Source organism: Capronia coronata (assembly GCF_000585585.1).
Source record: "Capronia coronata CBS 617.96 chromosome Unknown acBCG-supercont1.6, whole genome shotgun sequence".
NCBI lineage: Eukaryota > Fungi > Ascomycota > Eurotiomycetes > Chaetothyriales > Herpotrichiellaceae > Capronia > Capronia coronata.
Genome location: NW_006912898.1, coordinates 1,969,276 through 1,996,648, shown reverse-complemented (window position 1 = coordinate 1,996,648; position 27,373 = coordinate 1,969,276). Strand labels below are relative to the sequence as shown.

Here is a 27,373-nt window from a genome sequence, read left to right as displayed (position 1 = left end):
AGAAATGGCTTGGACGCTAACATTGTGGAACAGGCAGCAGGGCTAGTAACCCTCTTCGCCCGCCTTGCACACTTTGATCTCTCTGCCCCATTCCGACTTGAGGACTTGGGAGGCGGTGATACGACGACCAGGATTAGGATCGAGGATCGAGTAGATGACGTTCCTGCAGCGTGCCTGAGAAAACATTGGTTAGCTGTGAGTTCGACGGGGTTCAGGAGGAATTCAGACTTACTCTGTGCAATGTCTCGATGGGAGCATAACCGTCTTCGTCTCTTCGACCTTCAAGATACCGTTCGTAAAACTCATCTTCCTCTTTTCGGGCGACTCTCCACAGATGTCGACCGGTGCGCATTGCCATATAGATGACGCCACAGGCCCAAACGTCGACGGCTCGGGGGTCAAACTCGCCCCCGGCATATTCTTCGGGGGCGATATAGGGGGCACTGCCGCAGAGGCCCGCCGTCATATGAGCTTCTTTCTCCCAAGCCATTCGAAAGCATTCGCCATTGCCGAAGTCGGTAATCTTCAGAGCACCGTGGGTGGTCAAGAGTAGGTTTTCAGGTTTCAGATCCCGATGTGCAACCCCCATCTCATGCATGTATTCAACGCCCCGCATTAGCTGCTTGAAGAAGCAGTCGGCTTCAGCGACCTGAAGAGTTCCGGCAGCGAGAATGAGGGTGTATAGGTCTCCGCCAGCGCAATATTCCATAACTTCGCAGTAATCGCCCTTGGCGTCTTGGAGGAGGTCGAGAGTGTGGATGACGTTGGGGTGTCGGAGAGAGGAGGAGATGCAAAATTCGCTGGTCAGACGTTTCTGGTATTTCTTCGACGTTTCTTGAGGGCGACGGCGGAACTCCTTGACGGCGTAGAGTAACTCCCCCCCGACCGTGTTCGGATCGGGTTTGTGCGATATCCTGACAATGCCGAAAGCGCCTCGACCAACAATCTCCTGGCACTTGCCATACTTTTCGACCAAGTTGGCGGTGGCATTTGGGCCGCCTTTCTTCTCACTGGCGAGACTATCCCTCTCAGATCTGAGCTGGTCAACCCATGATGACATGAGCGACAACTGCTGATCGCCACCATCCTGGTCTTTCTTTTTGCCGCCTCCGATAAAGTCGCGGAGCATGTCGGATAGCTTCTCCTGGCGTTTCGCCGACTTGAGGTGATGGGTGTGAGACCCATCTTCCTCGACCTCGAAGCGTTTGTGCGCGGCGTAGGAGGGATCAGGGTGCACTTCGCCTTTGGTCTTCTCTTTCGCGACACCAAGTATCGTCATCTTCTTGCCGTCCCTTTGATCACCAGAGGATTGTCTTCCGGGTGTGGGTCGGGGTTGTTGACCGTTGACGAGATCGCTGCGAGCCTCGGAAGAGGACTCTCTTAGAGGATGATTTGCAGCATCGACATCCTTTTGATCGGTCCGTGAAAACATGCGGGTGAGACGAGACGTCATCTTGGGCTTCTTCACAGGGACTGTCAGTTGTGTGGACGTGGGCACAGCGGTGGACACGGCACTGCCATTCACCGAAAGGCGCCCCGTATCCTCCGCCAGCCGTGTTACCGAAGCTGCATCATCCTGTGAACCTGTCGAACGGGCTACTGAGGGTGAGGGCGATGCAAGTTGGGTAGGTGAGTATGATCGATTCATGTGAATGGCGGAAGGGAGGGTGGGGGACGGGCGCTGGGCAAAGAGCCCTAGGTTATCTCTAGGCGATTAGTGGCGGAAGATAAGGTATGATGTTTTGTGGAACAATAATGAACGCGATGGGAATTTGTCGTTGACGCCGTGAGATGAAAGGCGAAGGGGTTATCCTTTCTCTTCTCCTGAAATCCCGGGGGTTTTTGTTGTCGAGGCGGAGAGGAGGGGGGAGGTTGTTGTAAGGATACGTTGTTGGTGGCAAGAGGTAATATTGAGAAGACTTGGGGAGTAGAGGCTGTGTGTGCGGCCAGGCGTGGAAAGCGGCACGAAATGGCCTTATGATGGAATTTTGGTTCGTAAGGATTTGCGATCAGGGGATCTAGCGATGTGGAGGTGGCCTGCAAGCCAGCCTAGGGACTGCTACTCGAGTGCCGAGGGGCAGCCGACTAGGGGACGCAGGGCGGTGGCAGAGAGCGAGTGGTTTATTAGTGGTGGTAGGCGGCAGACCGAGGGGTTTTCAAGCTTTTCTCTTCTGCTTCGTTCGGTGGCTGTGTGAAAGGCTGGGGGGCGATTTGGGTGTGAGGATGTCAGCGTGGACGGACGGAGGATGGACCGTTGGATGATGGCTTGCTGTCCTGCGTCGACTGCGGACTGGGAGGAGGAGCACGACTCGAGAGGCAGTGCGTAGGGGGATGATGCTTTCTAGATGCTGACCAATACGGTGTCTGTCGCCTGTGATGCCACTATGCTAGCTGCCCTTGGCAGCGACGCGTCGGATGGTGTCCTTCGGAGGAGTTGTCGTTCGAGCAGATTTAAGAATCTGAGAAAGCGTGATGTTCAGATGACAATATCGCACCGACCAAGACGCTGGATAAGGGTGTCTTCGTTGTTGAGATGAATTGCAGCTCAATTTTGTTATGCAGATATGTGTGCGTGCGTGTTGCGTGTGCGTGTGGGACTGGAGGTAGACAGGAAGAGGGAAGCGCAGCCGGCAGAGGCTATGCGCGGGTGCAGTTCCGGGAGGAGGCTGTATCTTATTGATAATCAAGCGTTGTTATAGGCACAGTGGGCACTTCACAGCAATAACCAATTTATTAAAACACAACAATCACAAAGGAAAATAGATCAGCAAGTATGGTGAAGTGACATGTACTTGTTGAATAAGTCGACTGATCGGTGATGGATTCTGGTGACAACCCTCACAACAAGACTCAGTCGAGTGAAGTCACCGGACAGTCCATGAATGGGTTAGGTGCCTAACGTAGTGAGTCCAGGTGACATTATAATGGAGGCTGCCGCCTAGAGTGAGAATTTCAGGCTCAGGAGGCGCTCTAAGGACCCCTTAGGGACTCGGTAGTTGAGGCCATACTCTCTCTGTAGGCCTCGCTGTGCAATAATAAATACTAGTAGTAGAGTGTCTTTTGCTCGTGTTCTCTGGCTTCAACACAAACACCTCTTGCTTCTGTTCTGCAACATGCACTTCAAACGTTTGCACTTCCTCACAGCCAACTACTATAATATACCTGATGGGGCAAACAGATCTCTCAACCGTGTCCAACAACCGGCCAAGCTCCCCAAAACCAAAGCGAGACCCGATGCAGAAGAAGCAGTAGTGGCAGCATCCGCCGCCATCAAACCATGTGCGTGCTATCCACGAATGCGGTGGTCCTTCACTGCCTACTATGCTGTCCGTTTTCCTACACCGCTCAGGTCCTCAAGTGTCAGATCCTTACGACCCAAGCCTTAAGCCGACGCAATGCATGCGCTGGCTGATGCTCCAGCTGGGAAAGGTGACCAAGTTTGGCATCGCCATATTCCTTTCCGTGATCGTCGTTTCGCCTGTACAAACATGTGCTTCTTCAACTCATGGCCAGGATCAAAATACTCTCGCCGGAATCACGGTACAGTAGTACAGCATTCTCAATCATACTGCCGGCCTACCACCGAAGTTCCCACGAACATGGCCTGTCAGTGTCGAAAGGGGATAGCAAATGCAACTAAGCCTCTTACCATTTGCTTGGTGCGAACAAGCTGCGGCTCGTCCCTCTAGATGCCATCGCCCATACCCACTTCCTGGAGGACGTATCGTTCATCAATTGTCCTCCGTACGCAGCCGCTCGATTCCCCCCTGTGTTCTGGATGTGGCAATGGAGTAAAAAGAGGTTTCTACTCCGCATTGCAAAGAGCAATGGATACTCGAGATGAGAGCTCAGTCCTTCATTGGTGGCAACCTCAGGCATATCGCTACTTTTCGGATCAGACTAGCATCCACAACGGCTGAAGATGCCTGATGTAACAGTGAAGCAAGGGTGCTCCTCCTATGAGCACTTGGTATACATCCGCTGCAAAGTGCATGCGAGGCGAAGCAGGGGTGGTGCTTCAAAGTTGAACATGGTATACTCGGCAGCTTGTCATTGTTACGTGCTGCTGATTTCTGTCCTCTCACAGGGGCGAGCTCGCTGGCTGCTAGATGTCCTGGCTGCACTATCAATTGCCTGATATGCATCTCGCCCAATATACTAGTATTCAGCTTGAAGTCAAAATCACCAGTCATTAGAGCACGAGTCGATGGAATGATCGTCCTCCATCCAACAATTTTACCAACCAAGATATGTTGCGGATATCGTGATCCTGGCACACATATGGCAAGTATTTCGCAACCATGCCACTGTACTTTCTCAGTCTGGTAGCACGTGAAGATTCGAATCAAATATGCAGTTTCCATGGAACACACATTGACGGTTCAAACGATGGCACCCAACCTCGGAGGTCTATGTATAGCAGCCAGGGCTTGCAACTCCCATTACTGTAGTCGCTATTCAATGCGGGATTGTCAGGATGGTATTCTTTTTCATAGGCTATGCACCAGGTCTGAGACGGTTGGACATAGTGACGATGTACGGTCCAGTAATACCACGGATATTCCTGAGTGACGTCCTTATGCACACCACACCTCAGCCAGAAGCGACGATATTTCAATCACGACGTGCTTGTAAGCAGTCAACCATGATTCAGCAGATATGCCCAAGCTACGCCTTCCATGGCCAACAGAAGGTGCCCGTTTTCCATGCTTCGGCGTGAGCCCAGAGGATATGATGGGGCATAAACTTTGCCGTTGGAGGACGCCGTAGAACATGATAAAGTATAGTGCTTCTACACCGGGCAGCAACCAGATCAATACCAGATCAGAGATCTTAAAGGCTATAGTGCCTTCCTAGAACACATTAGGCATATTGTAGACAATCAAGGCAACCGACACGCCTATATCATCATATAAGGATAGGCCACCATATAGCTATCGCGCAAAGGCCTAGATGGTTCCATCGTTGTGAATAGGTGAGGTTGAATAGAGCGGACGCCGAATGAACAATAACAATCAACAACAGTGAATGGTTTATGAACTTTGAGGTGACATAGTGGGGCATTTGTCACCCGCCAATCGGCATGTGGTACGGAACCAAGACAGGTATATAAGTATTCACGTGACTATCTCACGGATTAACTGTTTCTCCGAGAATTGTTACGTCATCAGCCATGGAAGAACATACGGCCGAGACCCGGGCTGTGCAGCAGCAGTGGCTGCGGTTCCTCGAAAACGACGCCGGCCTCTGGGAGCCAGGCTCCGCCGACACCATTAACGTCCTCTACATCCTCATCAACCTCATCGAAGCCGGGCCAGCCACCCTCGAGTCTCCCGCCGCATTCAACAACAGAATACACGACTGTCACCGTCTTTACCAGAACCAGCAAGATGTCGTGGGCAGGCTTCAAGAAGAACGTGAACCGCGCTACGACGCAGGTGATGATGAAAACCGGTAAGTCATTCGAGATGTCACTCTCGCCTCATCTCTCGCCTCAGACTAAATGGATCACCCAGGCCACGTGGAGCGGACGAACGACCGAGACTACGAAGTGGAAGAAAGGTGAGCCTTCAGCCGATCTAATCCGACGACCCGCGACTGACCCGATGTCGCAGGCGATACAGGACCATGGAGTCAGCAGCGAACAGGTTGCAGAAGGAAGCGAAGGGGTATCTGGACAGCCTGCGAGGTGAGTTGAGGTCGACAATTCGGGGCGGGACACAATCCAGCTAACACGGCTAATAGCAATGACAGCATCGCAAATGAGAATAGCAGAGACCATCGACGCTTTCTACGGAGATGCTGGGACAAAGGACGGTGTCTCTCGTTCTTATAAACAAGCAGTCGAAGACCTGGACGCGGAGACGATCAAAGCTCTCGACGGGCCATACCGGTAAGTCCGCTTTGAATCTACCATCATCCCTCATTTCCTGGATACTAACAGCTTTTCTCAGAACGACAGTCCTCGAACCAATCAGCCGCTTCTGCGCTTATTTCCCGGACATCAACGAGTGCATCAAGAAACGCAACAACAAGCTCCTCGACTATGATTCGATGAGAGCCAAAGTCAAGAAACTGGTAGAAAAGCCAGATAAAGATGTTACCAAACTACCCCGAGCAGAAAAGGAAGCCGAAATGGCCAAACAGGCCTACGAACAATTGAACGAACAACTCTTGGACGAACTGCCTCAACTCATTGACCTCCGTGTCCCATACTTGGATCCGAGCTTCGAAGCTCTGGTTAAAATTCAACTGAGGTTCTGCGCAGAAGCGTACAGCCGCATGGCGCAGGTTCAGCAATACTTGGACCCTGACACCAGAGATCAATATGCTCGTGGAGATTTGGACAATCGGGTCGAACAAGTCCTCTCGGAAATTCGAGATTTGACCATTGCCGGTACGGTCTGAGCGAGGCAGGGCACCTTTTTGTTGCGCATATTCCCCCTATTCCCCATTTGCTTACTCTTGCTCTTACAATCACAATTGAACATGCACGAACATGGACACGTGCATTTGCAAAATGCTTTTTGGCTGGACAAGGGATGAATTGGACGGCTGGGAGTGGACAGGAGTGCTTTACATACCATCACATCATAGCGTTGGCGTCCCCGCTGGCAAATGGATTCAAGAGAATGCAGCCTGCAGTGGAAGAGGATCACAAGAGATCCCCAAATGGACAGAGCTTGAAACAAATTCCAACGTTCATTGATAAGGTCTCTTTTAGCTTCGATGGAGTACCTAAAGGACTCTAGGTAGAAGCATGGCGTGAAACCTCCCAAACCATTTGTTTTAGACTATGCCACGCCATAGCAACCTCAAGAAAGCCACCTTAGTAGTATAGCATGAGAATAGTGACGATCGCTTTTCTTCCATGCCGTTAGCTTAAATGGCACCCAACTCCTTCAGCTTGCTAATCATGCCATCGACATCGTCGACCTTGCCGCCGCCCTGTCTAACAGGAGGCTCCTCGACCTTGATAGTCTTAAGCCGGGGCTTCGCATCAACGCCATAGTCGGCCAGTGTTTTCTTGTCCAGTTTCTTCTTCTTGGCCTTCATGATATTAGGCAGACTGGCGTACCGCGGTTCATTGAGACGCAGATCCGTGGTGATGATCATAGGCAGCTTCGCACGGAGCGTCTCCTCACCGCCGTCGACCTCGCGCGTCACGGTGACTTGGTCATCTTTGATCTCGACTTTGCTGGCCTGTGTCGCCTGCGGCCAGTTCAGCAGGCCGGCCAACATCTGGCCTGTCTGGCCCGCGTCATCGTCGATGGCCTGCTTGCCCAGGATGATCAGGTTGCTCTGCTCCTTCTCCGCGATGGCCTTCAGCAGCTTCGCCACGCCCAGCGGCTCCAGCGGCTTATCCTCAGGCACGTCGACGTGGATCGACCGGTCGGCGCCCATCGCCATCGCCGTGCGCAGCGTGTCCGCACATTTCGCGGGCCCTGCGCTGACCGCCACAATCTCTTCTACGGGTTGTTTCCGTTCCCGTAATCGAACTGCTTCCTCGATCGAGAGCTCGTCGAATGGATTGAGCGAGTGTTTGACGCCCGAGGTTTCGACGCCTGTTCGGTCCGATTTCACTCGCGGTTTGACCTATCCCAGCCCCACGGAGCGGACAGTGTCAATACGGCGCACATATAGTACCGACATACACGTCTTGTGTGTAGGAAAGCCAAATGCATTCGGAGCAGACTTCGAGGGTAGGGAGTGTCTGGAAAACTTACGGCATAGTCGATGACTCTCTTGACCGGGACCAGAATCCTTAATTTGGAAGACATCCTTACTGTCTGAAGCGAGAGCAATAACAGTCCCCCAGCAGTTCAAATCTTGTCCTGATCCAACCTCAGGAAAGAGCACCAGCCTGCTAATGTAGTGTACTACGTCCTCTGTAGAAGTGCAGTAGATGAAAGCCTGGGGAAGAGGTAGTACCGCAATCGGAGCACTTTAGAGGCTGTTGGGATCAACTTGAATGATGATTATTGAGCCTCGGGCGCCGGCTCCGAGTCTGAAGCGATTGACCGCTGCGGATTGGCAGTCAAAAAGACGTTCCCCCTTCCTCGGAACTGAAGCTGCATCACGTGCTGGTTTACAAAGGGAGCCAATCATACCCGTCTACAAGAGACGAGCACAGGGCGGCATCGCCCTCATCCGAAACGAGCGTCCCACTGCAGTGAGTCGTGATCTTGGCGTACGCCAAGCCCACACGCAAAATCTCAGAGACCCGCCTGGGCGCAGGGAGATACTACTGTTCGACGAAACGAACAACTCAACATCACTGTCTTCCACCAAAAACCTCGCCATCACAAGCGACAAGTTCGTCAAGATGCCGGTACGTTAAATGCGCCCATGTCCAGTTTCATCAGTTTATTTGCCAGTCGAGTCGACGCGAAGATGTGGTGTCTAGTTGAACCCGACTGAACACTACGCCTGCTGCAACCTGCTTTGATTCCTGTCTTGAAGCACGGGAAGAGAGACACGGATGATGAAGAAGAACCTCTCACTAACTGTGATATACTTTTCCTTGAACAGAGCCACAAGTCGTTCCGCACGAAGCAGAAGCTCGCCAAGGCGCAGAAGCAGAACCGACCGATCCCGCAATGGATTCGATTGAGGACCGGCAACACCATCAGGTTAGAAGATATTCCCGATCCCGTTTCCCTCATACACGATTCCTCTTCCAAAGGACGCCAAACCCGCAGGTTTCCGCCAGTGTTCATTTTGTTGGATGGCCGACTTCGGATTTTGGTCTGGGTTGATTGAACGAGCCGATTCCACAAGAAAAAACCCGGCGCAGAAGGGATTACTGGACGGTTGAGGGAATATAGTTGAGGCGACGGACAGATTGCTAACATGTCAATCCCACAGATACAACGCAAAGCGGAGGCACTGGCGCAAGACTAGACTCGGTATCTAGATGCTTTCTCTCAGTTCACCTTGCTCGATACGACCGGACATGCATTCCACGGAATCGAAGATGGAAACACCCGTCAGCTATTCGCATGCACCATATGGATGGTTCGGGATGGGGCCGTGATGGGGGAGAACTGTTGTCAACGGCTGTCAAGCAGGGAGGCTGCAAGGTGACTGCCATGAATGAGGCTCGGCTGGCATGGATTCGAATCGTTCTCCATCAATCGATGGTCGCGGAACGCAACCCAACTAAACGGTCGTTCTTTCGACGTGGCGTCTTATTGCCGTAAATGGACACTTGAAATATGAAAATCACAGAACAAGTTCACCAAACTCCGACTCGGTTTTTGTCTGTCATATGCCGGCATCGAATCTACTGCTAACGTCTCTCGAAGTCCAAGTAGAGGCCAATTTGTTCGCACAGCTCGCTTTCTTGCACTATTTGCGAGTTTGACACTGACAAGTCGTCGGTGGGGAGCTGCATAATGCTCCTCCCGTTCTGTGGCAGTCGTAAAATCATAGCAATGCTTGTCTGGCCGGACTGATGCTAGGGGGTGCGGAAGCAATCTGCCTCAGGACCCGATAGTGTCGAGCCATTTCGCAACGGATGCAATGTAAAAACCACTTTGCCCCCGGCATTCTTGGACAGACCACCGTCGTCCGAAACTCCATCCCATGCCTAAGCCACCGTTATTTCCCTGAACGCCCCAAGATGCATGCTCTCAGCTTGAAAGGTTGATGTATGAGCGCCTCAGCGACTAGTAGGAATATTAGTATAGGGCATGGGCCAACTCTTTGTCAGATGACTTACTCCTCGGCCCATTCGTTTTCGCGACGGATCTGATCTTCTTCCTCGGGAGTGAAATCGTTTTGAATGTTGAACGTTTTGCGAATCTCCTCCGGCGACTTGCCCTTGATCATGTTGGCAACCGTCTTGCAGCCGACATCAAGCAAGGCCTTGATATCGAGGTAGTTGGCAGCCTACGCGAAGTTAGTCTCAACTCGTGTGCCATGAGACCACACATGACATACCAGAATAATCTCGAAGAGCATCTCTTGATCAACTTGCATGAACTTTTGGTCCCATTCGTCGATATCCGTAGATTTCTTGCGCGAATCTGAGTCATCTTCGTTGGTGGAAGGAGGGTCATGCTTGTGATGGGTGCACCATTCGATGACTTTCTTGAGGACCGCAGAGTTGACGTTGGGGATGGGAATGGCTTCCTCCATGGCGTCCTCTCCAAGATCGCCAACCATGTTCTTGATCAGGATTGATCTCTCCGCGACATCTCGATCTTCGATATGTCAGACCAAGGACACTCCAAGCCAGACAAAATAGCTTACCAACGACGATCTCCTCTCCATCAGAGCTGGCAAGAGTTAACGGCTTGCTGGACGACATCGCTGTGGTATTTGTCAAAGGATCCGGTCTCGAATTAGGGTGGCTGAGAGTCCGTATCGGATCGTTTAGTCTCTTGAGGCTTCGGAGAATGTATGATCAGTAGGAGTACGCGATACAGGAGGCAGGAAGTGCAAGGACAATATGGACAATAGTCAGGTAGGATTAGGTTGTGGGTGGTGAATATGTATTCGGCACGGTGGCTGTTGATGATTCAGGAAGCGTAAGGAATGCGCTGCGTCGTGAGGACCTGCGAAGACCGCAGGCCGGCTTGGCAGCACGGGACCTCACTGCCCGTTGTAGTACAGTGAACTTGAATGGAACATCGCGATCGGAGCTTCACTTCTTCCTTCCACGGTTCTCAACGTACAAAGAATTGAATATGAAGACAGGGACTAAACTCACTCACCCAGTGTTGTATTCAGATTGAGATTCGCAGGTTCGCTGGCAGTGTTAGTTGATGAGGGTGAACTGCTCAAAGAGTAACCTGGGCGTGGTAAGCCTCACCTTTTGTACTCTAGACCGTGGGAAACGTTGGTGCTGCCAATCAACAAGTTGCCAGGAAGTTAACAACTTGTTCTTTGGCAAGGTTCTTCATGTGCTTGACATTACTATTGTGCAAATTGCTTATAGCATTATCCCCAATATCCCTACTATGGCTCATCACTTGTCAGCCTGTTGCGAACAGGTGTAGTAGTGCACGTGACATTGACGTCAGGTTTCACCGCTTTAGGTGGCTCAATAGTTCGCAGCAGCTTCACGAAGCGGCCGGCCGCGGGTGACAATTGAAGCAATCAATCCATCGACCCTCACTTGTCCACCAGCTGGGCATCTCCTATACCAAGTTTTGTCTGATCTCCTAGTACTGCTTGATACATCGCAAACCACCCTCTCTTATTTTTGTCGAACATCCTTCACCTACCTTTCCGCCGCCAGTTTGTGTTCTTCACAGCGCACGCGTCTCCAACGCGCTCAATCACCATTCTGAAGTTCAAGATTGAGAATGAGTTTGAAAGAGCCAGCCCTGCCTTTCTCAAGGACAATGATAGAGCCAAAGTCACATCCTGCAAGGTGACTGCGACCAGGATGTGGCGGCTTGTATACCTGGTCCTGCTCTTTGTCCGCATCTATCTTGCCCTGTGTCCGAGTTATCTGCACCCAGATGAGATCTTTCAAGGCCCAGAGCCGATCGCGGGTATGCGCCGATGCTAGTGTACCTCGTGAACAATGTCGATTGACCGTATGCAGGCTATATCTTTTCCTATCCGAGTCAGCAGACATGGGAATGGACATCTTCCCACCCAATCCGAAGTGTCTTCCCCCTCTGGCCCGTTTATGGTTTGCCGATGATCCTGTTGAAGTGGATATGGGCGCAAGATGAAGATGGCCTCGTCAGTCCGCTGGCAATATACTACACGCTCCGCCTGGTGATGTTTGGATTCAGCTTTGTCATCGAGGATTGGGCAGTCCATGACTTGGTCCGGTCTCCTCGACACAGGAACCAGGCTGTCATACTGGTCGCGTCTTCGTATGTGACATGGACCTTCCAAACTCATACTTTCTCGAACTCCGTGGAGACTCTCCTTGTTCTATGGAGCCTCATTGTTATAGAACGAATCATGGCTGAAAATGTACGACACTACTTCTGCTTTCTTGGGCAGGCTACTGACCAATGTACAGAAGCGATCAGCGATTGCCTCGAGTATTGTGCTGGGGTTCCTGCTCGTCTTTGGAACTTTCAACCGCATTACTTTTCCCGCTTTCGTTGTGATACCCGGCATGCAACTATTGCCACACTTTTGCAATAGGTGAGAGAATTGTCCTGCTGGGTTCGTCCAAACTTGCTGAGACTAACGACTGGCAGACCCTTTTGCTTCATTGCCATGACCCTCTCCGGGGTCTTTTGGACCATCATTGCCATCATCGTTGATACAGCATACTATACTGGACCAGCGGCGACGAGGTCCTTTGGGGTTTTGTATCATCACGTCCGACATGCTCCTGTATTCACACCCCTCAATAATCTCCTGTACAATAGTCAAACCACGAACCTTGCCCAACACGGCCTCCATCCGAACTATCAACACCTGCTCGTCAATCTCCCACAGCTCCTCGGACCGGCATTAATCGTCCTGATCGCTTCCGCCTACCCTTTCAACCTCCGGGTGCTGAAGACGATGATGAAGAACACCCGGCTCTCTTCTGCTGTGACCGCGACACTACTCCTCAGCATCATTCCTCATCAAGAACCACGCTTCTTGCTTCCTATCGTTCCCTTATTGCTCACCTGCATCCGCCTCCCCACTTCGAAGCTATGGAGCAGAACATTCTGGATCAGTTGGGCAACCTTCAACATTGCACTTGCAACAATCATGGGCATCTACCATCAAGGGGGCGTTATTCCCATGCAGCTTGATGTACCATCCATCATTACTCAGTCCATCGAAGTGACCCACTCCACCGCCCACAATATAGAGATCTTCTGGTGGAAAACCTATCCTCCCCCGAACTTTCTTCTCGGCAACGAGCCCCTACATCCGGCAACGAATCGATCGCTTAACATCTCGACGGTGCCCCTTATGGGATTTCCTCAAAGTGAACTGGTCTTCATGCTGATGCAGCACATGCCAACATGCGATCCATCCCTCATTGAGCGTTTGCTTTTGCACAAGGAGAAAACGGACGTTTTTGTGGTGGCACCCTTGGCCGCGTGGCGCCTTGAAGATCAGGACGAGTACCCTCCGGCTTCGAATTTCAGCTTCTCCGTGGCATTCAATGTTCCGCCGGCAAGCTTGAGCATGACCAATCTAGCGACGTACCGAAGACACGTGAACCTGGATGATATGGACTTCGCAGATGATGGTGTTGTTCCTACGCTGAAGAGGGTGGTGGGAAGACGCGGGTTGGGAATCTGGAGAGTAGATAGCATCTGCGGACCTGTCGTACTCGTCGACGACCAGGGTAGAGAGCTGCCAAGTCAGGGGCCGGATCGTCAGGAACCGGATCTGGAAGATGGGACACCGCCGGCTCCTGTGTCGTTGGAGCCAGGTGACGCAGCTGGTGCTACTTCTGCTGAGGTTGCAGCCTGACATACGCGTAAGGGAAGAATTGAATAGAACATAGAACATAGAATTGGGGCAAGAAGCCACAGAATCCAAAACTGGAGCATCAATGAGGATATTGGATGGAATGGATCTGTCTCTTGAAGTGCTACGACTCATCATCCGGGCTCCGTTCGATGCCAGCTCCGCTGTGCTTGCAAAATACTCTGCCTCTCAAAGCGTAGCTTTTCTTTCTCTCGCTCTGAATCATGCAAGCTATGTGCGAACTGGAAGGAGGGAGTATGAAGAATCCGGGTTGCTAGCCGAAACCTAGCCGAGGGTAGGAATGAGACCGGACTGAGTCTTGATTCTTCGTTCTGTCTTCGGCTCCTGCCACGCATGCATAGGAGATTGTGCCCGTATCCACCGTTCGCCCGCCCGCTGGCCAGAGGAATCAACTAACAAGTCGCCCCAGGAAACCGATGATGAGTCCCAGCACCCTCAATGCCGCCAGAGGCGATGTCCGATATCTGCCATCACAAGCATGCAACCGCCATGAACACGGTTGCTATCCTTTGAACCCCACTGTTTCCGTGCGGCGAGGTGAGACAACTAGTGTCCAGTGTTCGGATGCTCACTGCTCGTCGTCATCAGGGGGCTGCTCAAACAAGAAGTTGGCGGCCAACTCCTCGTTCTTGTCACAAGCGAAGTAAGCTTGGATGACCTGTTCACGGGAGAAGCCGAGCCCACAAAGGCGTTCGATAGCCTCACGCTCTTCGGGCGTGACACTAATCGCAGTGGTGCCGGGCGGGAGAGGACCGCCATCGCCTTCCTGGTCCTGCTCAGCCAGTTAGCAAACAAGGAATTCATACCGGGATGTAATATGCAGGTCATACCTCTGCCAGGAGCTGGAGGAATTGATTGGGGTTGAGGCTGATCATCTGGGCCAGCTGCGGGTTACCTTCAGCAACCTGCTGTAAGAACGGCTCAAGCATTGCGGGCTGCTGCTGCACGAGTTGTCGGAGTTGCTGGAAATGAGGACTGTTCCGCAAGAATTCCAGATTCACCGCTGGCTGGCCTCCTGCCGCGGCGGCATTCGCGCCAGGTCTCGCTCCGAGTGCTGCTCCAAGTTCGGCTCCAAGTCCGCCCAGTCCTCCCAGTCCACCTGTCCCGAGTCCAGCTCCAGTGCCACGAGCCTGTTGTCCGGCTTGTGCGGCCGCTTCGAAGAGATTGATGGGCTCATCTCCAGAGGTAGTCGTGGTTCCTCCAGTAGTGGCAGCTTGGGCGGCTGGTGGAGATGTAGGAGTACCTTGAGCATCCTGAGCACTAGCTGCTGCGGTTGCCTGTCGCTGTTGCTCCTGGACATTTTCTGGAATCCCACTCAAAAGATATTCGATGGCTCGGTCTGGGTTGAAGAACGCCGCACGCAGAGCACGTTCGATCTCGGGTCGGCCAAAGCCCATGGATTCCATCTCTCGGATCGTGTTCTCATTGCGATTACCGAGAAGGAAGGCTGAAGGGTCGTTGAAGCCACCGGGTTCAGTAGCAGGGGCTGTGGTAGTAGTCTGTGCAGGAGTGGGCGTGGAAGGCTGCTCTAACGAGGCAGCTGGTGGGTTGGCAGCTGGTGCAGCTGGTGCGGGTGCGGCTGGGGTCGAGGCAGAAGTGCCAGCAGGTGTCGACGGGGTGCCCGATTTGGGAGCAGGCGCGGCTTTTGGCTGTGTCGCGTTAGAAACAAGCGCGCTATGAGAGAGGAGAGGGAACGAACCTTGCTAACCATACAGACAATGAATCCTTTTTCCTCGATCTTGTAGGATTCAACGGTGTTGGCATCAGCCAGGACCTTGCCTTGAGGCGAGTCAGCCAAAATATCCCACCATCTTTCGTGTTTTATGATCTCTTACCGGCATAAATGAGCTTTTGTTGACCCGCGTCCCATCCTTTCTCGGCGGCAATCTTCTCTTTTACTTGACCAATCTAGGGAGAGTATATCAGCTAGGATGGACGACGGCACGTCACAATGTATGAGATATCGTCGACATACCGTGTCGGTAGGTTCAGCATCGACAGTGAATTTCTGCTGCTTCAGATCCTGTTTCTTAGATCAGCAATTGTTCCCACTTTGCGTTGTCAGATCGACTGACTCTGAAAGAGAGCTTCATCCTGGCTGCGACAACGCCTTGGTTTGGCGGAGTAAGATAGACGTTCTATGATTGATACAGTGTGGGTATCGAGTTGAGGTCTGGATGTGATTTTGAAGAAGGCTTCTCACGACAGTGTTTCAATTTGAGAGTTGAAGGTACCTATTTAACTCAAGAAAAGGTGATAGCGAGTAAATGCGGCGAATGAATAAAGCGGAGGGACTTGTTAAATACTGAATGACGACGTTCTGAGCCTGCCTGCCTGCGCCTGGATTCATTCACTCACTTACACTGCAGTGCACTCCATACCGCCTAGCCTGTCACGTGAGCCGAAGATAGCACTGTTCGCCTGCGTACACGTGACATGCCTCGTCCATCAACAAGTATTTGCTATGAGGCTACGGGGGTTGCACAAACTGCCATCGTAGAGTAAGCCTCCCTGGAGCCGCCGAAGAGCACATGGGAGTACAGGGGGGCATTAAGTTAGTATCGTTTCTCGTTTGCTATGTAGCACTGTTTTCGTACACATCATGGGCTAGAGTCCCCAGGTTTACTCTTTCGTCGCTTGGGTCTGGCTGGATCCTCAGGTATGGACGCTACCTTGTCGCCAGTCTTCGTCTCTTTCGATGCTATAGTAGGACTCTTAGTTGCCGGAGGAACCGCAGATGGCGCTCGGGAGACCCCAGGCGTGCCATTGCCGAAGGAAGTAGCGAGGCCCTTATTTTGACCAGCTGAAGGTTCCTTGTGCTTGGAAAATCTGAAGTTGCCGGGTTCACCAACCAATGGAATTTCATCCATATATTCCTTGCCATATTGCAAGGTCATTCGAAGAGCATCAAAAAGTGTTCTTCCGCCACTGTTAGAATCCTCTTGTGGTCGGTTGGGACCTCCAGTCGGGTTTTCCGCCGTGGTAGGCATCTGTACCCCCGGCATCGGCGTTGTCTCCTTGCTCTGCTGAGAAGCACCTGAAAGGGTCTGTGCTAGAGACTTTTGCACCGGCTTGTGGTACGTATGCCCGTGGGCAGGAGAGAAATACGACAGATCTGCAGGCGCCGAGAAGACTTTTTCGAGAGACAGAACCGTGTTCAGCTGTGCCACAGGTTAATCATCGAACCAAACAAGAAAACACATGAGGTGAAACTTACCATGCGGTAGTTGAGGATGCTTGCCACTGAAGGAGCTTGGTAAATCACGTCGTTGACAATGTAGTAATAGCCCAAGACCGTGACACTGCTGTCGTCCTCGCTCTCTCGGTTCTGCTTGCGGATAACCCACACATTGGAGTTTTCACGGCCGTTGGGACCATCGAACATGACCTTCTCTTCCAGCGGGTCGTGTTCAACCACGTACTGAATGCCGCGTTGGTGGCGAAGATTGGCTTCAAACTTGGATCTAGTGCCTAGAATGTCGTTTTGATTGGGTGTGCCAACCCATTGGGTGATCAGAGACTGATTACCAGAGACCTGATCGAAGAAGGGTGATGTTGCGAAATAAAACAATACTGGAGAAGATGTCAGCCACTGGTTGGCAAGGTCAGGCTATGACTGACACACCATTGTTGGAGTGTAGGTAGCCCCCATTCCATGCAATCCATGTAGGGTCGAAGTGCGCTTTATCGGTCAGGTCATCTTTGGTATCAGTCATGTTGAATGCGGGGGAGGTGGTCTAATAAGACTTGACGAGATATGTTCATTTTGATAGGCGATGTCGTCGGGTAAGGTCCTGCACTCTACGCTGGTCGCAATGTAGACAGCATCTTGTACAACAATGCCGAGGTCTTGCACGTCAACCAACTTACACCAGTGGGTGTGATCGAGGGAGAGATGTGCTAGGAGTTGAAGCTATCCTAGGAGTAGGGATATGGGGACGAGGATGGGGACGAGTATGAGGGAGAACAACTAGTACAGTAAACAGATTGTGGCACGTGCAAGGCTGCAGCTTGGCATTTCATCCACTCGGTGAAACTGTTTTTCCGGCTGCGCTATCCGTATTCGACTCGTTCATTACATTTTCTCCGTATTGGAAAAAAAGTTTGGCTGATTGATTGATTACCTACTGGCTTTCCTGCCGATTGCTTCTCTGTTTGATTGCAGTCGTGGTAGGTCTTTTCTTTCTTCTGATATCATGTTGTGTTTGGACTGAGTGGTGTCCTATTCGCCCTTGTACCTACCTTATTCAAGGCGTTCGTTGTTCGATTGCAGCTTTTTGTGTTTAAATCTCTCTCTGTCTCTCCCTCTCTCTCTCTCTCTTCCTGCCGACCCAGTGTGCCAATATTTCCGCGGTCATCGTCTGGCACGGTCGGCCTATGCCCTGGACGCTCGGTCTTCGATGAATACGCAATCGTCGATCCTGTTTGTCGATGCCTACGATTCATTTGCTGAGAATATCGTCGCCTTACTTCGGCAGCAACTCGACCTGGGGGTTAGTTTGATCCGGATCGACTGCGATATACCAGCGCGCTTTGGCCGATCCCCCGAAGATTTCTTTTCGAGCTTCGATGCCATAGTTCTTGGGCCTGGTCCCGGAAGCCCCCAGAATGAATCGGATGTCGGTCTTTTCACTCAGGTCTGGAAGTACGCTGCAAAAGGTGACATACCTGTCCTGGGGATATGTCTAGGATTCCAAAGCCTATGTGTTCAGTATGGAGTGCCTGTGGTCCGTATGGAGCTGCCTTGTCACGGACATGCTAAGCAGGTGTTCCACTGCCATCGGGACATCTTTGCCGGAGCTGGAGACGTCGTTGCAACGAACTACAACAGTCTTGGAGTGCGGCTGACGGACTTCAAGCGGGAGTGCGGCTTCAGTCGGCCTGGCTCATCTGGATCAACCGAGAGTTTTGCATCATCACAAAGTGTCCAGTCTACAACCTCAACCTTCTCGAAGCCTGCTCAGGAGAGACCACGCCACCGGTTCGCCGAGGGCCTGGAAGTCCTAGCATGGGACCAAGATGACTGGGTCATGGCGGTAAAACATAAGCTATTTCCATTCTATGGCATTCAGTTCCACCCAGAATCATGCAAGTCAAATTCCGAATGTCGGAATGTCCTCAACCAGTGGTGGCAGACTTCGATCGCCCATAACAAGACTGTGTCCCGGACACCGTCTCGCTATCCCATGCCTCGGCCGCACCTGGTGGCGCCGTCAATCAAGACCAGATCCCTCCGCAGTGAGTCTGAGTCGCTGCTAACGAAAATGGCCCAGCTGGCAAGCTCGTCTGGCAGCCACATGACGTCCGTGGTCGTACCATGGGTCAGGAAAGCTGATGACATTGCCTCCTTGTGCCATGAGATGTCGCCCTCAGGATCTGTTGTTATGTTGGAATCCACCAAAAGAGGGCGGTACAACATATATGCGTTCCCTGATTCCTCGAATTTCCACATCGAATACGCCAATGAGCAGTGTTCGGTCTTTCAGGGAGGTCATCCTGCTGCCACGTTCTCACTCGACCGCGAGGAAGTCGTGCAAGCGATTGAGACCTTCACCTGTAGCAAGCAGACAAATGACGACGAGCACTCAGGCCCTTTCCAAGGTGGCTTCATGGGTTACCTATCTTATGAGTTTGGAGCGACATCCCTGGGCCTGGACGTCTCCCGGCGTCAGGGTTCGCAGCCGTGCACACCCGACATTAGTCTCCTCTGGGTTGATCGCAGCATTGTCTTTGACCATGTTTCTGGAAACGCATTCGTGCAGTCGATCAGGCAGAACGACGGCGTCTGGACGGAAGAGGTGGTACAAACGCTCAGGAAAATCTGTCAAACCGATGTGCGATATGCCGAGCCACCTAGGGACACGAGACTGCAGGATATTCTGTCCTCCGCTACTCCCACTATGCCCGACCATGACCAGTATATCTCCCAAATCCGAGCCTGCCATTCCGAGCTGCTGGCCGGCAATTCGTACGAGCTGTGCCTGACGACCGAAGCAACAATCAGAACACCTTGCGGGCCCGAAAATTCGTGGCTGCTGTACAAGAACATTCAGCGCCACAATCCTGTTCCATTTGCAGCGTACATGCACCTGAATAAGACAACCATCCTGTCATCCTCGCCGGAGCAGTTCCTGTCATGGTCACGCGACGGCTCGATTGACATGATCCCGATGAAAGGCACAGTGAAGAAGACTCCGGATATGACGCTCGAGAAAGCCAGCATCATTCTGGCTTCTGCGAAAGAGAGCGCGGAGAATTTGATGATTGCAGACCTCATCCGCCATGATCTGTACAGCACGGTGGGCCGGGACGCGGTGGTCGAGGTTGTCAAGCTGTGCGATGTCGTCGAGACAGAGACAGTTTTTACCCTCGTTTCGCATATCCGTGCCCACGTCCCGCTTGCCGATCGGCATGCCAACCAACTCAAGGAAGACATGACCAAGTATGGCATTCAGGCTCTTAGCCACACGCTTCCACCAGGAAGCATGACCGGTGCGCCGAAGAAGCGCTCCTGCGAGATTCTTCACCATCTCGAGCAGCGCGATAGAGGCGTCTACTCTGGTGCCATCGGCTACATTAACGTCAATGGGAACGGGGCGTGGTCCGTTTGCATTCGGGCCGCGTTCTCCAACGAAGATGACAACGGGGTCGCTTCAGACGACGTTGCGAACAAAGGCGACCAAGCGGCGCGATGCAGACAGAAATGGCGCATCGGCGCCGGCGGAGCGATCACGGTGCTCAGCGACCCAGAGCAGGAATGGGAAGAGATGATGACCAAGCTGGACAGTGTTTTGCGAGGCTTCCGACCGAATTAGTTTCCAGTTTACTGTGACGCGACTCCGGGTCGCATGAGGAGAACTGTTATGATGTTAAGGGGCATTCACATTTCATGATTTGACGCGCTACAGTGCGCCTTTTACTCTGCATTTCTGGGGTTGATAGAGGGGTTTAGTCATTCAAAGGGCATGAATCTACTAAGGCGTCCAAAGGCAAGGGTTTCGATTTACTTTCAACACGACAGGGCGCAAAAAAGGGGAATGGCAAATTTGCGATGAGGGGCATAGAGTTTGCTATTCAACACGGCACTATTCGGCAAAATGCATTACAGCATCGCCAGTTATGATTTTCAGCATGCCACGATGGAGAGTTCCGTCAACGACAAGTGACGATGCCCACTCGTTTGATTCAGGAGGTGTGAAGATACCGCGAGCCGGACAAGGTCGAGCTAGACTAGACGTCTATGCCCTCCATTGCCAGCTGAGTGCTGTGCTGCTGGATGTGGGCGAGCTGTTCTTCGGTTGTCTTCGGTTCTGCTTGGCTCGGCGGGAAATAGAACATTAGAACAGCACGTAGAGCATCATAGAACGGAGACAACGGAGACGGCGGAGGGGAAATAAAACTAGACTATTCACACCACTGCCTTCTAAGTCCTGTTTTCGTGAAGTTGAGTCTCGATGACCGATGCATATCTCGATTTGTTCATTGTTCGCTTTGCCGTTATGGGTTCTTCTCAATGCTTTCAGAACCTCCCCTTGGATACATGAGAGGCGAGAATAGAAGACAGCTTCATACTCAAACATGCCTGCACCACCGCCCCGAGCCCAGCCTATCCTGTTTTGCCTGCAATATGTACAGCTTCCGACGCTTGTCTATTCCAATAGAAACAAATACTCCAAGCTCCCACAAACCCACCGATAGTCTTCCCTACCGAGATAGCCATTTCCCCAGGGACGCCACCTGGTATCGTACGGCACTTCCTGATCGCCAGTGCCTGATGAGCCCACGCTTGCAAAGCCTTACACGCCTCTGCTGTGCAGTGAGAATGTAGAAAGCGGCGTACACGAAGAAACAAGACAAGGAAGACCAGTCGTCAGTCAATCAGTCATCAAATCTCTACCAGTGGTGCTCTCTCAGCAGGTCTCGAAGTCTGGCCCCTTGCAGCTTGAGCGGTCTCCGCCCTACCGATGATGACTCGCACAACCCGGCCAAAGTACTGAGCGACAAACCCTTCGGTGTAGTAACTATGGTCGGAGCTGTGGTCGGCGACCAGATTGTGCGCCAGTTCATGGCAGAGAATGACCCACCAGTAGACAAGAGCGTCGGCATAAGCCTCCGGGTTAGCCGCAGCCCCGTCCGCGAGGTTGCGTTCGTGGAGTTCTTCATAGTAGCGGTAGTTGCAGAAGATGCTGCCGTTGCGGTTGAACGCGATCGTCTTGCCGGAAGTCTCGAAGAAGATGTTCAAGGTGCGAGGATCGAGACTGAACACTTCGCCGACGGATTTGAGCAGAGTGGCAAAGGCGGCGAGACCGGACGAATGCTGCTGCAGGAAACTGGACGAGTTGCTGACGGACGATGGGGACAGATACATCTGGATTCCGTGCCTGATGTCCGCGACGCATGTGAGGTCGTGCGCGGGATGTTCGTCGCAATACGATTTGGTTTCGGTTAGCACATTCGTTTCGCCGCGCGAGTACAGATCTGACGAGTTGTGAGGTCGCGATTTCTTGATGGCGTTCAACAGATTCTCGCGGAGCTGATGCGGTGCGGTGACAGAGTCGGTGGGTCCCTGCGACCCTCCTCGGCCTCCTCCTTGCTGGTCATACTGGTAGGGCGGAGGGGGGTCTTGCTCGCCATTGGTGATGGCTCTTGTTGTTCCAGCAGCCTCTGGCGCGTCGTCGACGGGGTGGCCGAGCATGGATTGAATATGTCGGTTGTTCCCTAATCCAAGTTGACGGGAGATGTTGGAGAACAAGTTGCGTCCTTGTCTTCGACGATCATCGCCATCAATCGACTGTGCATCCGGGTCAGAGCTGGTCCTGACGCCCGCATGATCCGGCGAATCTGGAAATCCGCCAGGTAACTGATCTCTCTGCACCTTGTCTCTCGCGGCTTGCTGCTGTGAAGCTCTCCATGACTTTCCTTCTTCCGCAATGAGCTTCTGTTGCTCCTCAAGTTCTTGCTGTCGCTTGCTCTCTGCCAGTCGTGCCTCCGCCGCTTTCTGCCGTAGGATACGAGAAACATTGAAACCTCGAGCACGAAGGTCAAGCAAGTCCGTCTTCAGCAGCATTTCCAGGGTAATGGCCGAGTGGAGTTTGGGTCTTGTGAGCAGAATATGTACCAGGGCTTGGCTAACCTGGTATAGGTCGGGTTTGGCACCGGCAATCCATAACGTATACTCTCGGTTGACCTGCGTAACCACAGCCGTGCGCTTCTCGGTATGGCTGACATTCCGCCCTCGCAGTGATCTCCTCAGAGATATCGACGAGACAAGCTGCACCTTGAGATTCTTCTCCAGCCATTTTGCATCATGTTTGATGGTGTCCGGAGGCTGTTCGTGCAGAAACAATGTCGATCTCTCCAAAATTTGTTTCTGCAGCTTCTCGGCGGGCTTCTGGTCCGGCAGTCTGGGTCCGTGGCGAGCTGCCTCCTCCACCAGTGAGCTCAGAAGTGGTGACCCGAGTGCAAAGTAGAAGTCCTCGAGCTTCTCTTCCTGAGGGGCGGCGAGTATGTTCGACTTGAATAGGTTGTAATTCAAATAATCATCAATAATGATGGCATCTTGGGCACTACACAACTGGAATTCGCGAATCCCCTGAAGCTCATCGTCATCAATATTGTCAAGCTCGTCTTCCCGGCCGGCAGATTTATCCGTCCCAGACGATGGAGCTGCGAGTTCCTTACTGGCGAGCAAGAACGGAGCTCGCTTCATTTCCGCGAAAAGCTCTTTATTCTTCTTCAAGGTCTTCACATCATCAGCCATGCTGCGGAGGAGAGCCATGTACTTCTCGACATTGCGGAAAGCGGCAGATATGCGGGCAGGTTCTCTGACAAGGATCTGTGCTATTTCCATCTTCGAAGGTTCCTGTTTCGAACCACATTTGATCAGAAAAGTGTTCGCCTCGGAGCCAAAATCAACGTAGTGGAAAATCTCCCCGAAGACGTCGCTTTCACCGAGAAAACAATTGCGTGGCGAAGTGTAAGTCTTGGGAGCCGACTTCTCCTTATCCTTTGCAAAGATGGGAACAAAGTCAAGGCTGTTCAATCTCCCGATGTAGCCAGTGTTGATTTCATTCAGACGACCAGCGAAATAGGAAAAGATGGCACGAGCAGCTGGATAGGTAGTTGGAGGGCGTTTTGCAAGGACATTGATGCAGACATCCATAGGCGGATTCATTCTGACGCCGAACTTCGTCGCATGCGGGACCCAATCCCGCTTCAAAATGTCGAAACCGAGAAGGGCTGCGCCCTCATCTGCAAAACATTGAGAAGGTGTAGCAAGCTCGTCTGCCTTGTTTTCAAGGGGTAAGAATGGAACTGTGATGCGAGAATAGTCGAAGCCAGCATATCCATAGGCATGATGATGAGACAAGAAATACGCGAGGGCCCTATCTCGAAGGTCAAGGTTCCTCGTGGGGCCCTTCTGGCCTGCCTGGGCCATAATGTCAACGAGTTCTTCCACGACGGGTGTAGTTCGCAGCCCAAGAGAACTTAGGAATTTCCCTTCAGGGCTGCTGCTGCGATAGACGCCAGGCCAAACCAGGACTGGAAGACCAAGATCACGCAAGTCTGGCCGTGGTTCAAACAACTCCGAGACTTTGTATCGCTTCGTGGACTCCGCATCCTCCCTGCCTTTGACGTGTCTCGGACAGATTGGCGTACTTCTGAGCTTCGCGATATCGGACCCGGGGATGTCATCACGCACGGAAGCGAGATAATGGATGAGATCAACATGGCTCCAAGGAGGTTTTGCCGCTGACTCGGGTTTGGCGGATTTAGCATCGACCGACAGAAGCCGCTCGAAGACAACGCCCAACTCAACTGTCTTGCGAACGCCCAATGCCACCAAGAATTTGTCCTTGACATTTCCAAGGCCTTGGATGGTAGCAAGGTCATCGAAGAGCTTGACGTTGGGAAAATACGCATCCCCCGGCTTCTTCATACCAAATTTTGTAGGGATCACAGTGTGTTTGACAAGTACTTCCACAAGAGAAGTCTTGGATGGCTGGCTCAGCGAGTCCCACTGTTTAGACAGAATGGGCAGAATTTGCGCACTGAACTCTGCTGACTTCGTTACGTCTTGATCCTCCGACAGGACCTGACGATTTCCAGATTGGCTGATGAGCCACCGCACCCATGTTACCAGTTGCAGCTCCTCCCAACCCAGGCTTTCCAGCTCGTGTTTGCTCATAGTCTTCGTATATTTGAAAGGCATCACAGTCGGTGGCACCGGCAGATCAACGGGTGTCCTGCTAGGATTGAGGAAGTAACAGATTTCTCCCAATTGAAGAAGCGGGCTAGCATTGCCCTCGGGCTTATCGTCGTTGGCCACTGCAACTGCCAGTAAGCTAGACACCGTGGCTTTTTCGAGTGCTCCTCGGGTAGATTGCTTGATGAGCCAGGTGAGAAACTCAGAGACTTGAACCGGGCTGAGCGGACTGGACTCGAGGGCCAGCTTGATGTCCGACACGGTCACCTCCGTCAAGAGACCAAAATCAACAAGTTTAGAAACCAGAGGTTTGGCTTCAGACGCCAATTTCTCCGGTAGAATTGGAATGCCTTCCATGAAGCTCAAATCTTTGGGAGCAATGCGCACATTGTGTGTCGGCAAGACTCCACAGGTCGAAATAACTTCAATGGAGGCCTCTTTGCTGCAGGTCCAGAAGGCGTCCTCCAATAATTGCCCGATCGACGGCGACGGCGTGGATTCTTTGAAGGTAAAATTCTTGAAGATTGTGATGGCCTCTTCCAGAAAGGGGCTCACTTCTTCCATGCGAATCTTTGAGCGGCCGTTTGCCTCTCGCTGGATTTTCTCCTTGAGTTCTTGCATCTCAGTAAACCAAGCTATCCTGCACACGATGCCCGCAGCACGAAGCATTTCCATGTTCCATGTCCGCACATATCTGGCATTCAAGTCGATCGACTCCCGCTCGACGGTGGGAATGACCGAAGGTGCCGAGATATGCGCGCTCAATCCTGTTGTCTGATGTGTGGGAAACCCGATGAATATCTTACCTGCTCTGCTTGGAAGCACAGTACCAAAGACATCACCGGCTGCAGACGCCCTGTTAAGGCTCGCATCCTCGATGTACGGAGCAGACAGAATGGCCAATGTTGTGAACTTTGGAGGAGGTTTCTTGGTGGCACGTTCCAACTCCTCGTTGAATTTCTGACCAGTAAAAGTCTTGATCGTCGCAGTGTTGACATTGAGGAAGACTGTGGCGGACACTTTCGATGTGAGAATATCTGCATCGCTTGCCCGCTCTAATTTGACTTCAGAGTGGCTCTCCTCTTGCCCGGTTCCCGCCAGTCGAGAGAAGAACTTCCGCAAAGAGGTGCCGGCTTCCCGGTCTACCAAACGAGTGGTGTCTCTGCTCGCTTTCCATCCGATGACAGCCATCCATTGTCCGTCAATCTGCGCGATCTCCTTGGAAACTTTGGTGACTTTCATAAATCCCTCGCTCGTCTTGGGTTCGATGCTGCGCGGGAGTGCCAATTCCAGACTTGGTGAGGTTTTCTTCTTCAATGAGAGAAGATTCCAATCATCTAGCCAAAGTTCAATGTTCTCCAAGCCAACGAATGTGAGGCTGTTCGCCAGGAATTGAGCGAGAGGTAGCAATGGAGGGATTGGAGACGTTGAATCCCGATAGTCGAGCACGAAGTTTGTGTCGGAACTCGTCTCTGTTTCGGGGAGCTGTAGCCGCCGTGTGAAAAGAGAATTATTCTTCCAGAAGAATGCCATTGCTTCTCGACCGGAGGAGACAAAGGGGTTCTCGCAGTCCGCAAATGTGGAATAGAAGCCCACGCCAAAGGCGCCAATCTTTGTTTCGTCGGGATTTCCTTCTGCAATTCTCTTGAGCCTATTCCAGTCGTTCTCACTGAATGGGGCACCATTGTTGGTGACCACAAGACGCTTCAATGTATGATGTTGCACTGTATGCTTCAGTAGGCTTGACGGCGAGGCATCTGAAGGGAGGGGCACGGTGGAAGAGGGTATCGTCTCGAATTTGATGGTGATTTTTGTTGCAGAGGCATCTGCCGCATTTTGCAGGAGTTCTCGTAGGACAGTCCATTCCCCCGAATATCTAGCCAACACCTTATCGATCAATGCTCTTGTATTGACTGTAACAGCCTCCTCATCGGCACCCGACTGCAGGGTCCGGGCGCGAAGAGCATCAAAGTTCATTTCGTCCTGAAAGCTGGCACAGTCGCTGAAGGGTAGATAATCTCTGTGGAATGAGATACGAAGCGGAAAGGGTATGTACAACGATCAGACGCAGCCTCGTCGCCACGGTGGCGCGTCTCAAGACCGAGAAGCTGTGCCGCGGCCTAAAGGTTCGTGGCAAGGAAGATTGTCGAATGAGCCGATCCGATCTGCATCAGTAGGCCTGACATAGGGTATTCGAGAATTCTGGAGGGTGATGGAGAGAAGATACAAGCCTTAAGTATACAGAAAGATGGAGAAGGACAGGAAACAAGGGCTCGATTCAGAAGAGGCGAGGCGGGCAGTAGGCAACATGATCCAGTAGGCAGTGAATCGGAGAACGAAACATGCCCCGGACGAGGCTGACGTCGACGAACCAAACACTGCGCCACTGTTGTATTAATGGATGGGTGCCTGGCGTCGTGGCATAGCCTGGTGTGGCTTAACAAGTCGACATCTTACAAGGCTGTAAGTTATGGTTCGCCGTAGCATGTGCTATTTGTGGCTCTCAATCGACCGTATAGTTATGTATTTCTCACCCAAGGTCACGTGCGTGATATTGTGAACAACATTCCCAGTAGCACAGGCATCTATCTCTCTTCTATTTCTATACTACCGGTGCCACAAGCAAAGAGCCATAGAGGTCAGAGGGTCTTCCTGAGTCGCAATACGAACATATCAAGCCTTGGGCTTCAGTTACGACTGTCCGTCCATGTTTCTCGGCCTATAACTTCGACGAACGACGGCCCCTCA

General features: G+C 52.2%; 11 protein-coding genes across 11 annotated transcripts; 5 read left to right on the top strand and 6 right to left on the bottom strand.

Annotated features, from left to right (window-relative positions):
* Positions 1 to 42: 42 nt before the first annotated feature.
* Positions 43 to 1,453, bottom strand: A1O1_07378 (HAL protein kinase; the record flags this gene model as incomplete). The annotated part of the gene is made up of 2 exons (XM_007728248.1): positions 43 to 174; positions 233 to 1,453. The coding sequence occupies 2 exons, from the start codon at positions 1,451 to 1,453 to the stop codon at positions 43 to 45; spliced, it is 1,353 nt and encodes a 450-aa protein (XP_007726438.1).
* Positions 1,454 to 5,173: 3,720 nt separating this feature from the next.
* On the top strand, positions 5,174 to 5,458 carry A1O1_07377 (uncharacterized protein; the record flags this gene model as incomplete). Its single annotated transcript, XM_007728247.1, has 1 exon — positions 5,174 to 5,458. The coding sequence occupies one exon, from the start codon at positions 5,174 to 5,176 to the stop codon at positions 5,456 to 5,458; it is 285 nt and encodes a 94-aa protein (XP_007726437.1).
* A 45-nt stretch (positions 5,459 to 5,503) lies between these two features.
* Positions 5,504 to 6,408, top strand: A1O1_07376 (protein hob3; the record flags this gene model as incomplete). The annotated part of the gene is made up of 4 exons (XM_007728246.1): positions 5,504 to 5,562; positions 5,616 to 5,689; positions 5,746 to 5,893; positions 5,955 to 6,408. 4 exons carry the CDS (start codon positions 5,504 to 5,506, stop codon positions 6,406 to 6,408), a joined length of 735 nt encoding a protein of 244 aa, XP_007726436.1.
* Positions 6,409 to 6,882: 474 nt separating this feature from the next.
* Positions 6,883 to 7,781, bottom strand: A1O1_07375 (electron transfer flavoprotein beta subunit; the record flags this gene model as incomplete). Its single annotated transcript, XM_007728245.1, has 2 exons — positions 6,883 to 7,596; positions 7,728 to 7,781. The coding sequence occupies 2 exons, from the start codon at positions 7,779 to 7,781 to the stop codon at positions 6,883 to 6,885; spliced, it is 768 nt and encodes a 255-aa protein (XP_007726435.1).
* A 194-nt stretch (positions 7,782 to 7,975) lies between these two features.
* Positions 7,976 to 8,763, top strand: A1O1_07374 (uncharacterized protein; the record flags this gene model as incomplete). The annotated part of the gene is made up of 2 exons (XM_007728244.1): positions 7,976 to 8,332; positions 8,533 to 8,763. The coding sequence occupies 2 exons, from the start codon at positions 7,976 to 7,978 to the stop codon at positions 8,761 to 8,763; spliced, it is 588 nt and encodes a 195-aa protein (XP_007726434.1).
* Positions 8,764 to 9,720: 957 nt separating this feature from the next.
* On the bottom strand, positions 9,721 to 10,315 carry A1O1_07373 (E3 ubiquitin ligase complex SCF subunit sconC; the record flags this gene model as incomplete). Its single annotated transcript, XM_007728243.1, has 3 exons — positions 9,721 to 9,894; positions 9,946 to 10,208; positions 10,258 to 10,315. The coding sequence occupies 3 exons, from the start codon at positions 10,313 to 10,315 to the stop codon at positions 9,721 to 9,723; spliced, it is 495 nt and encodes a 164-aa protein (XP_007726433.1).
* Positions 10,316 to 11,398: 1,083 nt separating this feature from the next.
* On the top strand, positions 11,399 to 13,401 carry A1O1_07372 (uncharacterized protein; the record flags this gene model as incomplete). The annotated part of the gene is made up of 4 exons (XM_007728242.1): positions 11,399 to 11,507; positions 11,561 to 11,943; positions 11,993 to 12,120; positions 12,177 to 13,401. 4 exons carry the CDS (start codon positions 11,399 to 11,401, stop codon positions 13,399 to 13,401), a joined length of 1,845 nt encoding a protein of 614 aa, XP_007726432.1.
* Positions 13,402 to 13,987: 586 nt separating this feature from the next.
* On the bottom strand, positions 13,988 to 15,512 carry A1O1_07371 (UV excision repair protein Rad23; the record flags this gene model as incomplete). The annotated part of the gene is made up of 7 exons (XM_007728241.1): positions 13,988 to 14,191; positions 14,250 to 14,464; positions 14,519 to 15,068; positions 15,119 to 15,198; positions 15,255 to 15,327; positions 15,395 to 15,442; positions 15,495 to 15,512. The coding sequence occupies 7 exons, from the start codon at positions 15,510 to 15,512 to the stop codon at positions 13,988 to 13,990; spliced, it is 1,188 nt and encodes a 395-aa protein (XP_007726431.1).
* A 507-nt stretch (positions 15,513 to 16,019) lies between these two features.
* A1O1_07370 (uncharacterized protein) lies at positions 16,020 to 17,135 on the bottom strand (the record flags this gene model as incomplete). The annotated part of the gene is made up of 3 exons (XM_007728240.1): positions 16,020 to 16,580; positions 16,637 to 16,992; positions 17,045 to 17,135. The coding sequence occupies 3 exons, from the start codon at positions 17,133 to 17,135 to the stop codon at positions 16,020 to 16,022; spliced, it is 1,008 nt and encodes a 335-aa protein (XP_007726430.1).
* Positions 17,136 to 17,819: 684 nt separating this feature from the next.
* Positions 17,820 to 20,234, top strand: A1O1_07369 (aminodeoxychorismate synthase; the record flags this gene model as incomplete). Its single annotated transcript, XM_007728239.1, has 1 exon — positions 17,820 to 20,234. The coding sequence occupies one exon, from the start codon at positions 17,820 to 17,822 to the stop codon at positions 20,232 to 20,234; it is 2,415 nt and encodes an 804-aa protein (XP_007726429.1).
* Positions 20,235 to 21,304: 1,070 nt separating this feature from the next.
* A1O1_07368 (uncharacterized protein) lies at positions 21,305 to 26,602 on the bottom strand (the record flags this gene model as incomplete). Its single annotated transcript, XM_007728238.1, has 1 exon — positions 21,305 to 26,602. One exon carries the CDS (start codon positions 26,600 to 26,602, stop codon positions 21,305 to 21,307), a length of 5,298 nt encoding a protein of 1,765 aa, XP_007726428.1.
* Between the last annotated feature and the right edge of the window lie 771 nt (positions 26,603 to 27,373).